This window comes from Gymnodraco acuticeps, unplaced genomic scaffold, assembly GCF_902827175.1.
Source record: "Gymnodraco acuticeps unplaced genomic scaffold, fGymAcu1.1, whole genome shotgun sequence".
In the NCBI taxonomy this organism is placed as follows: Eukaryota; Metazoa; Chordata; class Actinopteri; order Perciformes; family Bathydraconidae; genus Gymnodraco; species Gymnodraco acuticeps.
In genome coordinates this window covers 41,955-58,501 of record NW_022990624.1, presented here as the reverse complement: position 1 = coordinate 58,501, position 16,547 = coordinate 41,955, and the positions used below count along the sequence as shown (strand labels likewise).

At 42.6% G+C, this 16,547-nt stretch overlaps 2 protein-coding genes across 2 annotated transcripts; one reads left to right on the top strand and one right to left on the bottom strand.

Annotated features, from left to right (window-relative positions):
- Nucleotides 1-249: 249 nt before the first annotated feature.
- Nucleotides 250-11,532, top strand: LOC117554673 (deleted in malignant brain tumors 1 protein-like). Its single transcript, XM_034229149.1, has 6 exons — nucleotides 250-345; nucleotides 392-617; nucleotides 702-989; nucleotides 1,118-1,456; nucleotides 2,405-2,496; nucleotides 10,974-11,532. The coding sequence occupies exons 1-6, from the start codon at nucleotides 250-252 to the stop codon at nucleotides 11,094-11,096; spliced, it is 1,164 nt and encodes a 387-aa protein (XP_034085040.1). The 3' UTR covers nucleotides 11,097-11,532.
- A 1,837-nt stretch (nucleotides 11,533-13,369) lies between these two features.
- On the bottom strand, nucleotides 13,370-16,178 carry LOC117554677 (EKC/KEOPS complex subunit LAGE3). The gene is made up of 3 exons (XM_034229157.1): nucleotides 16,059-16,178; nucleotides 14,777-14,905; nucleotides 13,370-13,661 (listed from the first exon to the last, which is right to left on the bottom strand). The coding sequence occupies exons 1-3, from the start codon at nucleotides 16,106-16,108 to the stop codon at nucleotides 13,457-13,459; spliced, it is 384 nt and encodes a 127-aa protein (XP_034085048.1). The 5' UTR covers nucleotides 16,109-16,178; the 3' UTR covers nucleotides 13,370-13,456.
- Between the last annotated feature and the right edge of the window lie 369 nt (nucleotides 16,179-16,547).

Sequence of the window (16,547 nt, the reverse complement as noted above, 5' to 3'; positions counted from 1 at the left end):
CCCCACCCTTATTGTTTGCACCTGTGGAGTCCCTTGTATGTGTATATATTCTGTGTGTTCCCTGTGCTCAGTGCCAGATCGTTTTGAACCTTGTGAATGGATTACCTTGCTTATCACCACAGTACAAACCTTTTTTGAATAATCTTTTGTCTGGAGTCGTGCATTTGGGTCCTATCAGTTTTTGTGTGCTCCAGTCGTAACACAAGGGATCCTGACATAACGTCAACATAGGACGAGTTGGGAGTGAGAATGTGTTGCTTTGACCTCTCTCTGTTGTATCTTCTGTCCTCTCCAGACTCTGTCAGGCTGGTGAATGGGACCAGTCTGTGTTCAGGTAGACTGGAGGTGAACTCTAACCACTCTAACCAGTCTAACCCGTCCTGGTCCTCAGTGTGTGAGGCTGACTTTGACCAGCAGGATGCTCAGGTGGTCTGCAGGCAGCTGGGCTGTGGGGCTCCTTCAGTCCTCCAGGGGGCGCTCTATGGAGAAGGGGAGGCTCCAATGGGGACCACAGAGTTCCAGTGTGGAGGCCATGAGTCTGCTCTGCCTGGACTGTAGCTCAGCCTCAGAGAGAAACACCTGCTCACCTGGCACAGCTGTTAGCCTCACCTGCTCAGGTAGAGAGGAGCTGTGATTGGTTCATTCTGTTCTCATCAAACTCTCTTTATTCTCTCTCTGATGACTCTCTTGTTTCTCTTCAGAGCCTGTCAGACTGGTGGGAGGACAGAGTCGCTGTGCAGGAGACCTGGAGCTGAAGCATCAGGGAAAATGGAGACCAGTGAGCTATAACTCTCCCTGGACCCTGGAGGCAGCAAATGTTTTCTGCAGAGATCTGGACTGTGGCTCTGCTGTTTCTGTGGGAGAGAGAAAGGAGTCCTCAAAGAGACGTGTGTGGTTGATCAGATCTACCTGTGTTCAGTCTGGATCTGCTCTGAGGGAATGTGCAGCATCAGGTCCCTCTAATTACATCCTGTCTCTCTCCTGCTCAGGTAAGCCCATGACATTATATATGACATCATGTCATTTGTCTCTTTGTCAGAGGCCATTTTTCTAAAGGGAAGGTGAATGTCTCTCTCTCTCTCTCGCTCTCGCTCTCTCTCTCTCTCTCTGTTGTCAGATCTGCTGTTTCAGCCCAACATCTCTGTGTCCTCCTCCATGTACGGGGTCTCCGGGGCCCAGCAGCAGGGGATCCAGGTGTTCAGAGGCTCCACCTTCACCATCAGCTGCTCCATCCAGCCTCAGTACCCAGGAGGCTCCTTCCAGCTCAACTTCCCCTCCATCAACTCAGCAAACACCTACTACTCACTGCCAGCTGTCAATCACTCTGCCCACTTCCTGTTTCCTTCTGCAGAGCCCGCCCACCAGGGAAACTACAGCTGTGTTTATCACCTCTTTGTTTTTTCTCATAACTTCTCCTCTGAGAGCCGTCTGCTCTCTGTCACCGTCACAGTCACAGGTGAGCTGTTACACTTTATAAGGCTATATAAAGTAGGTATATATATATACAGGTTATGAGTGATGGGGAGTCAGACAGAGTGATAGGGGCGGGTGGGGCTGCGTTCTTCCTAAAGTCCACAACCATCTCCACTGTCTTGAGAGCATTAAGCTCCAGGTGGTTGTCCCTGCACCAGGTCACCAGATGGTCCGTCTCCCACCTGTAGACAGACTCGTCCTCACCAGAGATGAGTCCGATGGAGGAGGAGGAAGTGAAGGGCCATGTTGACAGCATCATCTACAGATCTGTTGGCTCTGTAGGAGAACTGCAGGGGGTGACATGACATCCAGCAGACCCTGGATCAGAACCTGGACCAGAACCACATATTTTGTGTTTCCTCACTGTTCGGTTGGTTCTCCAGTGAAGTCTAGTTCACATTAGAGTCTGGACCTGAGTACTGACTGCTGGATGTAAGAGATACAGCAGCTTCTCCTACGCTCTGGAAACATGTCAGGCCACATATTAAAGTCTCTCCAGAGGCCACATCAGAGAGAGAGGAGTCTCCATGATGAAGTGGCTTCAGGGTTCAGGTCTCTACAGAGTGTTTGCTGACTTCTAGAGTCTTCTTTTGGAAGACTTCTTTGTCTTTTTCTTCCCAAGTGTTTGCAGATGAAGATGACGCTTTAGCTGCCACAAAATGTCCAGTTCATCAGGATACCAGACTCCTGACAACTTATTATTCCTTGACATGTTTTTTATTTTATCTTCCGTCTAGCCGTGTCCACACCAACCGGTTGATTGTCTAATCAGTTCTAGTTTATATTGGAGTATCAACATGAGTACTATCGGTTTAATGTAACTAACACAGCTATGTATTATAATGACTCCATGTTGCAGTGAGTTCAGGGTTCAGGTCTCTACAGTGTGTTTGCTGACTCTTGATGTGATGCTGTCCATGTGTTCCATCAGATCCAGAACCTTTCATCATCCGAGCCGTCGTCCTGCCGCTGATTCTGCTGCTGGTGCTGCTGGTGACCGTCAGCCTTTACTTCTACTGCAAGGTACGGAAACATGTTGATGTTCCACTGACTGAATGATGAGGGACTGAAACATGTTGTTGTTCCACTGACTGAATGATGAGGGACTGAAACATGTTGTTGTTCCACTGACTGAATGATGAGGGACTGAAACATGTTGTTGTTCCACTGACTGAATGATGAGGGACTGAAACATGTTGTTGTTCCACTGACTGAATGATGAGTGTTGTTGTTGTTCCACTGACTGAATGATGAGGGACTGAACATGTTGTTGTTCCACTGACTGAATGATGAGGTACTGAAACATGTTGTTGTTCCACTGACTGAATGATGAGGGACTGAAACATGTTGATGTTCCACTGACTGAATGATGAGGGACTGAAACATGTTGTTGTTCCACTGACTGAATGATGAGGGACTGAAACATGTTGTTGTTCCACTGACTGAATGATGAGGTGACTGAAACATGTTGTTGTTGTTCCACTGACTGAATGATGAGGTACTGAAACATGTTGTTGTTGTTCCACTGACTGAATGATGAGGGACTGAAACATGTTGTTGTTGTTCCACTGACTGAATGATGAGGGACTGAAACATGTTGTTGTTCCACTGACTGAATGATGAGGGACTGAAACATGTTGTTGTTCCACTGACTGAATGAAGAGGGACTGAAACATGTTGTTGTTCCACTGACTGAATGAAGAGGGACTGAAACATGTTGTTCCACTGACTGAATGATGAGGTACTGAAACATGTTGTTGTTCCACTGACTGAATGATGAGGGACTGAAACATGTTGTTGTTGTTCCACTGACTGAATGATGAGGGACTGAAACATGTTGTTGTTCCACTGACTGAATGATGAGGGACTGAAACATGTTGTTGTTCCACTGACTGAATGATGAGGGACTGATGAGGGAACGGAAACATGTTGTTGTTCCACTGACTGAATGATGAGGGGACTGAAACATGTTGTTGTTCCACTGACTGAATGATGAGGTACTGAAACATGTTGTTGTTGTTTCCACTGACTGAATGAATGAGGGACTGAAACATGTTGTTGTTCCACTGACTGAATGATGAGGGACTGAAACATGTTGTTGGTTCCACTGACTGAATGATGAGGGACTGAAACATGTTGTTGTTCCACTGACTGAATGATGAGGGACTGAAACATGTTGTTGTTCCACTGACTGAATGATGAGGACTGAAACATGTTGTTGTTCCACTGACTGAATGAATGAGGGACTGAAACATGTTGTGTTCCACTGACTGAATGATGAGGGACTGAAACATGTTGTTGTTGTTCCACTGACTGAATGATGAGGGACTGAAACATGTTGTTGTTCCACTGACTGAATGATGAGGTACTGAAACATGTTGTTGTTCCACTGACTGAATGAAGAGGGACTGAAACATGTTGTTGTTCCACTGACTGAATGAAGAGGGACTGAAACATGTTGTTGTTCCACTGACTGAATGATGAGGGACTGAAACATGTTGTTGTTCCACTGACTGAATGAAGAGGGACTGAAACATGTTGTTGTTCCACTGACTGAATGATGAGGTACTGAAACATGTTGTTCCACTGACTGAATGATGAGGTACTGAAACATGTTGTTGTTCCACTGACTGAATGATGAGGGACTGAAACATGTTGATGTTCCACTGACTGAATGATGAGGGACTGAAACATGTTGTTGTTCCACTGACTGAATGATGAGGGACTGAAACATGTTGTTGTTCCACTGACTGAATGATGAGGGACTGAAACATGTTGTTCCACTGACTGAATGATGAGGTACTGAAACATGTTGTTCCACTGACTGAATGATGAGGGACTGAAACATGTTGTTGTTCCACTGACTGAATGATGAGGGACTGAAACATGTTGTTGTTTCACTGACTGAATGATGAGGGACTGAAACATGTTGTTCCACTGACTGAATGATGAGGTACTGAAACATGTTGTTGTTCCACTGACTGAATGATGAGGGACTGAAACATGTTTGTTGTTTCACTGACTGAATGATGAGGGACTGAAACATGTTGTTGTTCACTGACTGAATGATGAGGGACTGAAACATGTTGTTGTTCCACTGACTGAATGATGAGGGTACTGAAACATGTTGTTGTTCCACTGACTGAATGATGAGGGACTGAAACATGTTGTTGTTCCACTGACTGAATGATGAGGTACTGAAACATGTTGTTGTTCCACTGACTGAATGATGAGGGACTGAAACATGTTGTTGTTCCACTGACTGAATGATGAGGGACTGAAACATTTGTTGTTCCACTGACTGAATGATGAGGGACTGAAACATGTTGTTTGTTTCACTGACCTGAATGATGAGGGACTGAAACATGTTGTTCCACTGACTGAATGATGGAGGGACTGAAACATGTTGTTGTTTCACTGACTGAATGATGAGTACTGAAACATGTTGTTGTTCACTGACTGAATGATGAGGGACTGAAACATGTTGTTGTTCCACTGACTGAATTATGATGTACTAATGAATGAGGTACTGAACATGCTTGTTGTTCCACTGACTGAATGATGAGTGACTGAAACATGTTGTTGTTCCACTGACTGAATGATGAGGTACTGAAACATGTTGTTGTTCCACTGACTGAATGATGAGGGACTGAAACATGTTGTTGTTCCACTGACTGAATGATGAGGTACTGAAACATGTTGTTGTTCCACTGACTGAATGATGAGGGACTGAAACATGTTGTTGTTCCACTGACTGAATGATGAGGGACTGAAACATGTTGTTGTTCCACTGGACTGAATGATGAGGTACTGAAACATGTTGTTGTTCCACTTGACTGAATGATGAGTGACTGAACATGTTGTTGTTCCACTGACTGAATGATGAGGGACTGAACATGTTGTTGTTCCACTGACTGAATGATGAGGTACTGAAACATGTTGTTGTTCCACTGACTGAATGATGAGGGACTGAAACATGTTGTTGTTCAACTGACTGAATGATGAGGTACTGAAACATGTTGTTGTTCCACTGACTGAATGATGAGGGACTGAAACATGTTGTGTTCCACTGACTGACAATGATGAGGTACTGAAACATGTTGTTGTTCCACTGACTGAATGATGAGGGACTGAAACATGTTGTTGTTCCACCTGACTGAATGATGAGGGACTGAAACATGTTGTTGTTCCACTGACTGAATGATGAGGGACTGAAACATGTTGTTGTTTCCACTGACTGAATGATGAGGTACTGAAAACATGTTGTTGTTCCACTGACTGAATGATGAGGTACTGAAACATGTGTTGTTCCACTGACTGAATGATGAGGTACTGAAACATGTTGTTGTTCCACTGACTGAATGATGAGGGACTGAAACATGTTGTTGTTCCACTGACTGAATGATGAGGGACTGAAACATGTTGTTGTTCCACTGACTGAATGATGAGTGACTGAAACATGTTGTTGTTCCACTGACTGAATGATGAGGGACTGAAACATGTTGTTGTTCCACTGACTGAATGATGAGGGACTGAAACATGTTGTTGTTCCACTGACTGAATGATGAGGTACTGAAAACATGTTGTTTCACTGACTGAATGATGAGGGACTGAAACATGTTGTTGTTCCACTGACTGAATGATGAGGGACTGAAACATGTTGTTGTTTCACTGACTGAATGATGAGGGACTGAAACATGTTGTTGTTCCACTGACTGAATGATGAGGACTGAAACATGTTGTGTTCCACTGACTGAATGATGAGGTACTGAAACATGTTGTTGTTCCACTGACTGAATGATGAGGTACTGAAACATGTTGTTGTTCCACTGACTGAATGATGAGGGACTGAAACATGTTGTGTTCCACTGACTGAATGATGATACTGAAACATGTTGTTGTTCCACTGACTGAATGATGAGGTACTGAACATGTTGTGTTCCACTGACTGAATGATGAGGTACTGAACATGTTGTTGTTCCACTGACTGAATGATGAGTGACTGAAACATGTTGTTGTTCCACTGACTGAATGATGAGGTACTGAAACATGTTGTTGTTCCACTGACTGAATGATGAGGGACTGAAAACATGTTGTTGTTCCACTGACTGAATGATGAGGTACTGAAACATGTTGTTGTTCACTGACTGAATGATGAGGGACTGAAACATGTTGTTGTTCCACTGACTGAATGATGAGGGACTGAAACATGTTGTTTGTTCCACTGACTGAATGATGAGGGACTGAAACATGTTGTTGTTCCACTGACTGAATGATGAGGGTACTGAAACATGTTGTTGTTCCACTGACTGAATGATGAGGGAACTGAAACATGTTGTTGTTTCCAACTGACTGAATGATGAGGTACTGAAACATGTTGTTGTTCCACTGACTGAATGATGAGGTACTGAAACATGTTGTTGTTCCACTGACTGAATGATGAGGTACTGAAACATGTTGTTGTTCCACTGACTGAAATGATGAGGTACTGAAACATGTTGTTTGTTCCACTGACTGAATGATGAGGGACTGAAACATGTTGTTGTTCCACTGATCTGAATGATGAGGGACTGACACATGTGTGTTCCACTGACTGAATGATGAGGTACTGAAACATGTTGTTGTTCCACTGACTGATGATGAGGGTACTGAAATGTTGATGTTCCACTGACTGAATGATGAGGGACTGAACATGTTGTGTTCCACTGACTGAATGATGAGGTAATGAAACATGTTGTTGTTCCACTGACTGAATGATGGAGGGACTGAAACATGTTGTTGTTCCACTGACTGAATGATGAGGGACTGAACATGTTGTTGTTCCACTGACTGAATGATGAGGTACTGAAACATGTTGTTGTTCCACTGACTGAATGATGAGGACTGAAACTGTTGTTGTTCTCACTGACTGAATGATGAGGGACTGAAACATGTTGGATGTTCCACTGGACTGAATGATGAGGGACTGAAACATGTTGTTGTTCCACTGACTGAATGATGAGGGACTGAAACATGTTGTTGTTCCACTGACTGAATGATGAGGGTACTGCAACATGTTGTTGTTCCACTGACCTGAATGATGAGGGACTGAAACATGTTGTGTTCCACTGACTGAATGAATGAGGTGACTGAAACATGTTGTTGTTCCACTGACTGAATGATGAGGGACTGAAACATGTTGTTGTTCCACTGACTGAATGATGAGGGACTGAAACATGTTTGTTGTTCCACTGACTGAATGATGAGGGACTGAAACTGTTGTGTTCCACTGACTGAATGAGAGGGACTGAAACATGTTGTTGTTCCACTGACTGAATGATGAGGTACTGAAACATGTTGTTGTTCCACTGACTGAATGATGAGGGACTGAACATGTTGTTGTTCAACTGACTGAATGATGAGGGACTGAAACATGTTGTTGTTCCACTGACTGAATGATGAGGACTGAAACTATGTTTTGTTCCACTGACTGAATGATGAGGGACTGAAACATGTTGTTGTTCCACGACTGAATGATGAGGGACTGAAACATGTGTTGTTTCCACTGACTGAATGATGAGGGACTGAACATGTTGTTGTTCCACTGACTGAATGATGAGGTACTGAAACATGTTGTTGTTCCACTGACTGAATGATGAGGGACTGAAACATGTTGTTGTTCCACTGACTGAATGATGAGGGACTGAAACATGTTGTGTTCACTGACTGAATGATGAGGTACTGAACATGTTGTTGTTCCACTGACTGAATGAGAGGGACTGAACATGTTGTTTTCCACTGACTGATGATGAGGGACTGAAACATGTTGTTGTTCACTGACTGAATGATGAGGGACTGAAACATGTTGTTGTTCCACTGACTGAATGATGAGGACTGAAACATGTTGTTCACTGACTGAATGATGAGGGACTGAAACATGTTGTTGTTCCACTGACTGAATGATGAGGGACTGAAACATGTTGTTTGTTCCACTGACTGAATGATGAGGTACTGAACATGTTGTTGTTCCACTGACTGAATGATGAGGTACTGAAACATGTTGTTGTTCCACTGACTGAATGATGAGGTACTGAAACATGTTGTTGTTCCACTGGACTGAATGATGAGGTACTGAAACATGTTGTTGTTCCACTGACTGAATGATGAGGTACTGAAACATGTTGTTGTTCCACTGACTGAATGATGAGGGACTGAACATGTTGTTGTTCCACTGACTGAATGATGAGGTACTGAAACATGTTGTTGTTCCACTGACTGAATGATAGGGACTGAAACATGTTGTTGCTTCCACTGACTGAATGATGAGGGACTGAAACATGTTGTTGTTCCACTGACTGAATGATGAGGGGACTGAAACATGTTGGTGTTCCACTGACTGAATGCATGAGGGACTGAAACATGTTGATGTTTCACTGACTGAATGATGAGGTACTGAAACATGTTGTTCCCACTGACGAATGATGAGGTACTAACATCATGTTGATTGTTCCACTGACTGAATGATGAGGGCTCACTGAACCTGGTGTTTCACGACTGAATGATTGACGGAGGTACTGAAGATGTGTTCCCACTGACTGAATGATGAGGGAACTGCAACATGTTGTTGTTCCACTGAGCTGAATGATGAGGGATGAAACATGTTGATGTTTCGACTGACTGAATTGATGAGAGGTACTGAAACATGTTGTTGTTCCACTGACTTGAATGATGCTGGACTGAAACATGTTGTTGTTCCACTGACTGCATGATGAGGGTACTTGAAACATGTTGATGTTTCACTGACTGAATGATTGAGGTGGTACTGAAACATGTTGTTTGTTCCACTGCTGAATGATGAGGCTACTGGAAACATGTTGTTTGTTCCACTGACTGCATTGATGAGGTAACTGAAACATGTTGTTGTTCCACTGACTGCATGATGAGGTACTGAAACATGTTGTTGTTCCACTGACTGCCCTGATGAGGTACTGAAAATGTTGTATGCTTCCACTGCCTGAATTGATGAGGTACTGAAACATGTTGTTGTTCCTTCCCACGGACTGAATGATGAGGTACTGAAATATGTTGTTCCACTGACTGAATGATGAGTGACTGAAACATGTGTTGTTCCACGACTAATGATGAGGGTACTGAAACATGTTGTTCCACTGACTGAATGATGAGGGACTGAAACATGTTGTTGTTTCACACTGACCTGAATGATGAGGGACTGAACATGTGTTGTTCCACTGACTGAATGATGAGGTACTGAAACATGTTGTTGTTCCACTGACTGAATGATGACGGTACTGAAACATGTTGATGTTCCACTGACTGAATGATGAGGGACTGAAACATGTTGTTGTTGTTCCACTGACTGATGATGAGGGACTGAAACATGTTGTTGTTCCACTGACTGAATGATGAGGTACTGAAACATGTTGTTGTTCCACTGACTGAATGATGAGGTACTGAAACATGTTGTCCATGACTGATGGATGAGGGACCTGAAACATGTTGTTGTTCCACTGACTGAATGATGAGGGACTGAACATGTTGTTTGTTCCACTGATGAATGATGAGGGAACTGAACTGTTGTTATTCCCACTGACTGAATGATGAGGTACTGAAACATGTTGTTGTTCCACTGACTGAATGATGAGGGACTGAAACATGTTGTTGTTCCACTGACTGAATGATGAGGGACTGAAACATGTGTTATTCCACCTGACTGAATGGATGAGGGACTGAAACATGTTGTTCCACTGACTGAATGATGAGGGACTGAAACATGTTGTTGTTCCACTGACTGAATGATGAGGTACTGAAACATGTTGTTGTTCCACTGACTGAATGATGAGGGACTGAAACATGTTGTTATTCCACTGACTGAATGATGAGGGACTGAAACATGTTGTTCCACTGACTGAATGATGAGGGACTGAAACATGTTGTTGTTCCACTGACTGAATGATGAGTGTACTGAAACAGGTTGTTGTTCCACTGACTGAATGATGAGTACTGAAACATGTTGTTTTCCCACTGACTGAATGATGAGGTACTGAAACATGGTGTTCTGATTCCACTGACTGAATGATGGCGGACTGAAACATGTTGTTGTTCCACTGACTGAATGATGAGGGACTGAAACATGTTGTTGTTCCACTGACTGAATGATGAGGGACTGAAACCTGTTGTTGTTCCACTGACTGAATGATGAGGGACTGAAACATGTTGTTGTTCCACTGACTGAATGATGAGGGACTGAAACATGTTGTTCCACTGACTGAATGATGAGGCACTGAAACATGTTGTTGTTCCACTGACTGAATGATGAGGGACTGAAACATGTTGTTGTTCCACTGACTGAATGATGAGGGACTGAAACATGTTGTTGTTCCACTGACTGAATGATGAGGGACTGAAACATGTTGTTGTTCCACTGACTGAATGAAACAGTGTGTGTTATTGAACAGGAGTGATGCAGGAAGTCTTATCTGTGTGCTGTCATGTCTCTCCAGGCCACCAGGGGGCGGAGGCCGAGCCGACAGGAGGACATTGAGCTGGATTATGATGACATTGAGCTGGATTATGATGACCTGGATGCTCCTGCAGAAGAGGAAGGGGCTCCGGGAGCAGAGTAGCACCTCCAACGACCTCCACACACACACACACACACACACACACACACACACACACACACACACACACACACACACACACACACACACACACACACACACACACATTTGTTGTATCACATTAAAAAGATAGCATATTTTCCTTGTTCTCAACTTGTAAATACCACACCATCAATATGTCTTTTCTGACTTCCTGTCAGCTCCAAGCCCATTGGTTCCTTCTGAAGACGTAGATCTTTAACAACAACTCAAACATTTGGTTGAATTTAACCAAAGTCAAAGCAGTTGGTGCAGTTTGAAACCAAAGACACAGCAACCCCGGCTGAATAATGTTATATATAATAATGTAATAAAACTAGTCAAATATCCTCTGAAATCTGCATTGCATTACCTGAAGCCAATAGCCGCGTTCACACCGCAGTACTGTTCACACTTTAGTTCCGATATAGATCCGAAATGTCTCGTTCACACCAAAAAGAGTCGGAACTAAAATGAGTTCATGAGAACCTTTTCACCCCCTTTTCCGTCCCTGCTAGAGAGCAGAGACTTTCGTGGGAGAAAAGGTTCCTGTGTCTGATTGGCTGGAAGGACTGCAAACCACGCCCCGTAGAACTCCCAAAAAAAATTGTGAAGCTGCCATTTTATTATCCTGGCATTAGCATTAGCATTAGCCCAGCGCAGAAACGCAGAGAGACTAACTTATGGCAACACAAAATAAAACATGGGAGCGGTGGAGATGAGGAGGTGTCGGCGTTCTGGCGATTTACTCGGAAGGCTTCAGTAGAAGCTGCTGGGACTCCCAGCAGCTTCTACTGAAGCCTTCCCCAACTCCGGGGACTTTGGGCGGCAGTATACGCCGTGAAGTGGTTTGCAGCCTGCCAGTAAACCCAAAGCAGAAGAAGAAGAAGTGACGTCAGCGGCTTCATTTGCCTAATCCTCCCTCAGGGACTTATTGCGGTGTGAACGCGATCTGAACTTAGTTCATGAGAACTAAAGAGTTCTGATGAACTAAGTTCTCATTCACCTTTGTGGGAAAAGTACTGCGGTGTGATGAATGCGCCTAATGAATCCAGAGAGAACAGGAGAAAGGTGTTACAGCGCCACCTACTGGTGGATTGAGCACATCGAGAGTTGGTGTTTTTTTATTTCAACAAGCATTCAAAGCTCGGTTTTATCAAATGGTGTGAGAAGTTTAGCCAGAAATGTTGCTTAAAAATCATTATAATACACATTAAAAACAAAAATTAATACTTCCAACGATTTTCGTGTTTAAGGATGAAATATTTTGACATTTTTGTAATTAACAAATGTTTTTTTATTTCATAATAATTTTGCTAAGTTTTTCTATGAGGTTGAAGGATTACATGACGTCCTATTTGCTGTGCTTAGTTTAGACATCAAGATTTGCGCTTATTATATATCATTAAGGATTTGTTTTATTTGAGTTGTAATTCATTCATGTAACCTACCCTCCCTCCTACCTACCTTCCCTACACTGTATTTTGCCACTTTCCTTAAATCCATGCTTAATGTTGTATCACACATTGTTTACCATGTGACCAAAAAAACAATAAAATTACTTTAATAATCCAGAAAGCTCTGTGGATATTTATTCATGGTTTGTTGGAATATTTTCATTAAAACTTTCTTTGCATTTGCCATATCATATATCATATATAATAATTACTCTGCATGACCCCCAATATCCTATTATGTCATTGTTACAACCCAGATCCAAAATGATTTAGTGGGTCTCACCTGCTAATCTTTTGCTGTATCTAATGCTGCGTTCACACCGGACCTGCGAAGACTCGTGTAGTTGGACGCAGGGGACGGCGATCCCCCGCGTCCAACTACCACTACACCACTGATTTATGGTAAATATAGTAAAATAATTACTCTGCATGACCTGTTTGTTCAGAGAGGAGGCTGAGCTGCACACATTTATATAATCTTTACCTACCTACATCTTTTAAAAAGTACATACAATACAAGTGTCTCTGCATTGACTTTACATGTAATCGCGCCACCCCCAAATCGCATGGCGTCCGGTGTGAACGCAGCATAAGAGGTTACTCTCCGACAAGTCATCTGCAACTTCCATCTTATTTAATTAGTCGTAAAGAGACAATTCAAGACTCAATGTTGGGACTTTGTGGAACTGGGATTGACATTTTTCAATATCTTCTGACATCTTATAGACATAACTATTAATTGATGATAAAAAAAACAACTCAGATTAAACTACTTGTTTCAGATCCAGTGAAAACGATATATTTTTGATCAGCTGCTTTTTATTTGTTTTCTTACAAAAGAAGTTTAAATAAAAATCCTCCCACAGGTGAAGCTTCCCGACGCTTCCTTCAAACAATCCTCTCAGGATCCAGCTGTGCGTGTGCGTGTGTGTGTGTGTGTGTGTGTGTGTGTGTGTGCGTGCGTGTGCGTGTGTGTGTCACTGTGAGGCGGGGGGGGGCGAACATCTGCATGGTCTCCAAGACGAGCGACAGATTATCCAGGAAAGAGTTCACAGAGACCCGGAGGATCCGAGCCTCGTCAGCACTCCACCTCCTGAAGCACAGAAGAAGAAGGAGGTTAGACTGTGTGTGTGTGTGTGTGTGTGTGTGTGTGTGTATCTGTCCGTGTGTGTGTCTGTGTATATGTGTGTGTGTATACATGGTATGTGTGTCTGTGTGTATATATGTGTGTTTGTATATGTGTGTGTGTCTGTATATGTGTGTGTGTGTCAGAGTTCCCGTTAGAATATGTTTTCGCCGGTCAACATGTCCGTTAAAGTTTAAATCTTCCGGACAAAATGAGAAAAGTTCCGGTCAAAGGTCTTCTTTGTTATTTATTGTGCTTTAAAACAAATTGATGATTCGATATTAAACAAACTAATTATAGTAGATTAACTACATTATTCAAAAGTGTTCAGTAACTTATAATAACACGGGAATAATAAACGGAGCGCTCTCCCTCTCCTGACAGCCCGTCAGTATCATGCAGCTCGAGGATCAGTAATGAGTGACCCGACAGTAAAACTAAACACATCTATAACTAGTTACGGTAGTTTGAGAGGTCATTAAAATAGCTACGTGTGATATTCTAACCTGAAGTGTGTGTTTTGTCCGCTCACCGCTGCAGGTGATCATGCTGAGCTGCGTGTCGACTCGTCAGCAGCAGCTGATCTCTCTCTCCCGTCAGATTAGACTTCACTCGCGTTTATGTCCATATCGATCAGAGCTAGTTCTAGCTAATGATAGGACTACCTGCTTATTAAAAGACACCTAAACAATAAGCGTCGCTATGCAACCGGGTGAGGCCACAAAGTATAGCGCAGCATTATGCATTTGTTTACATGCCCACCGGAACCCCGAGGCATTACCAACAGATCAACGCACAATCAACCCATCCAGGACATCTCTTTCTCCACATTAAGTGTTAGACATTAGAATTGACTATTCTTGTCTGTCACATAAGTGGCGCAACTGAAGCGGTATTGCGCTAAAGGGAAATTATTTGGACGGACACTTTGACCGGAGAGATTTAGATTTGCCGGTCTTCAGCATATTTTACCGGTCGTAGTCCAGTAATTACCGGCTAACGGGAACTCTGGTGTGTGTGTGTGTATACATGGTATGTGTGTGTGTGTGTCTGAGTGTGTGTGTGTGTGTGTGTCTCCTCACACAGTCAGCGTCCTGTCCGTCACCATCAGCTGTTTGTGGATCCCTCCCTTCCTGGGCTCTCGGTCTGGAGACAGAGAGCCCAGAGCGATGGAGGCGTCTCTGGGGGAGGGGAAGGGGACGTCCAGCCGGCTGAGGGGCGGGGCTTAGGCTACAAACAACTAACTTCATCACAAACACTCAGATCAAATACCTTTTAACCCCCAGTAGGGATATCTAGGAGTCATAGCAGCAACAGATAAGAGTCCACACGATTCAAATTAGACATACGGTACGGTCTACTGTATATTTTCTACTTTTTAATAATGCTTTCATTCTATTTTGAGATGTTTAAATTCTGGTATTGTTTATTTCTACTTATGTTTTGTTTTGTTGTTGTTGTTGCTGACGCTCCGTTACACATAAGCTAACTACTCGTCTAATCAGCCAAGTGTACTTTAGGTACAAGTACTCGGCAACATGTACTTCTGCAGTATTTTCAATCCACCTTCCCTGGCTCTCAGTACAAACCCCTCCTCCTCACGTACAAGTCTCTCCTCGCCCCCCAGTACTCGACGGACCTCCTCCACCCCTCACCATGACCTCTGACCCCTCACAGCCCCCTGCTTCCACTCCTACTGCCTATTATTTCTTTTGTTGTCTGTCCTTAACTCTTGTAAAGCGGCCTTGGGTCCCTTGAAAGGCGCTATATAAATTAAATATACTATTATTATGAGCAACATTTGACTAACTTTTCTATAGATTGATTATATCGTCCTGCTTTTGTTTTGTGTTCCTTGTACGGCGACATTGAGAGCCTTGAAAGGCGCCTATATACATTCAATCTATTATTATGACTTCCATATCTCTAACTGTCTTGTCTCTATGTCTGAGCTTATTGCTTGTCTTTGTTCTTTTGGAAGCCTACTTGAGATTAGACGGTGTTTCAGGTTTTAATACACAAAGTCTAATTCTTTATAAACCCTAACAGGTGGCAATACACTGAATGAACTTGTAATAGCAGCTTTAATAAAACATCCAGACATTCAGCTCACTAACAGACACTCTTACCGCGTTTCAGAACCAGTCAGATCCGTCTCACACATAGATTTAAATACTCATTCAAGTCAAACATGATATATTATTCTCCATCCCAGAGAAGCTAACAGAAACAACAGAAACATGTAGCATTAAGCTAATGAAGGAAAGCTAACAGGACGTTTTTTAAACCAGTAAACACTAGAAGGAGACTTTGAACCACAGATAAGATTTAACTATTAACATTAGGAGCAGATTTAAAGGATACAACTGCAGTTTCTCCGATTCTGGATTCATTTCTCTGTCCGTCGCCGCCATCGTGTTTGTTTACAGAAAGTCGATAAAGCAGCACTTCCGGTTGGAGATTTAACTCACTTAGCGCTGCTGCCCCGGAGCGGCGGAGGGCGGTACTGCAGCCAATATTAATAATAAATATGATTATTCATATTATCATCATTATCATAACAGTAATGATAATGATAATTATAATAATAATATAATCTTAATATTTTTTTAATGAATATAAAATATGTTTAGTACAGTAAAACACATTGTATTTGACTTATTTAAATAAAAACAGCGATATCACGATAATAAATTGCCTTAAAAAATATATAACATTAGCAAAAAGTACTTTATGCATCACATAAGAAACAAGTGACATTTACATATGTCATAAGTGGTTTTTTTTAATACAGTTTAAACCCTATTTATAATAATTATTCATATCAATATTATTTCGCTTGTTATGAATTAA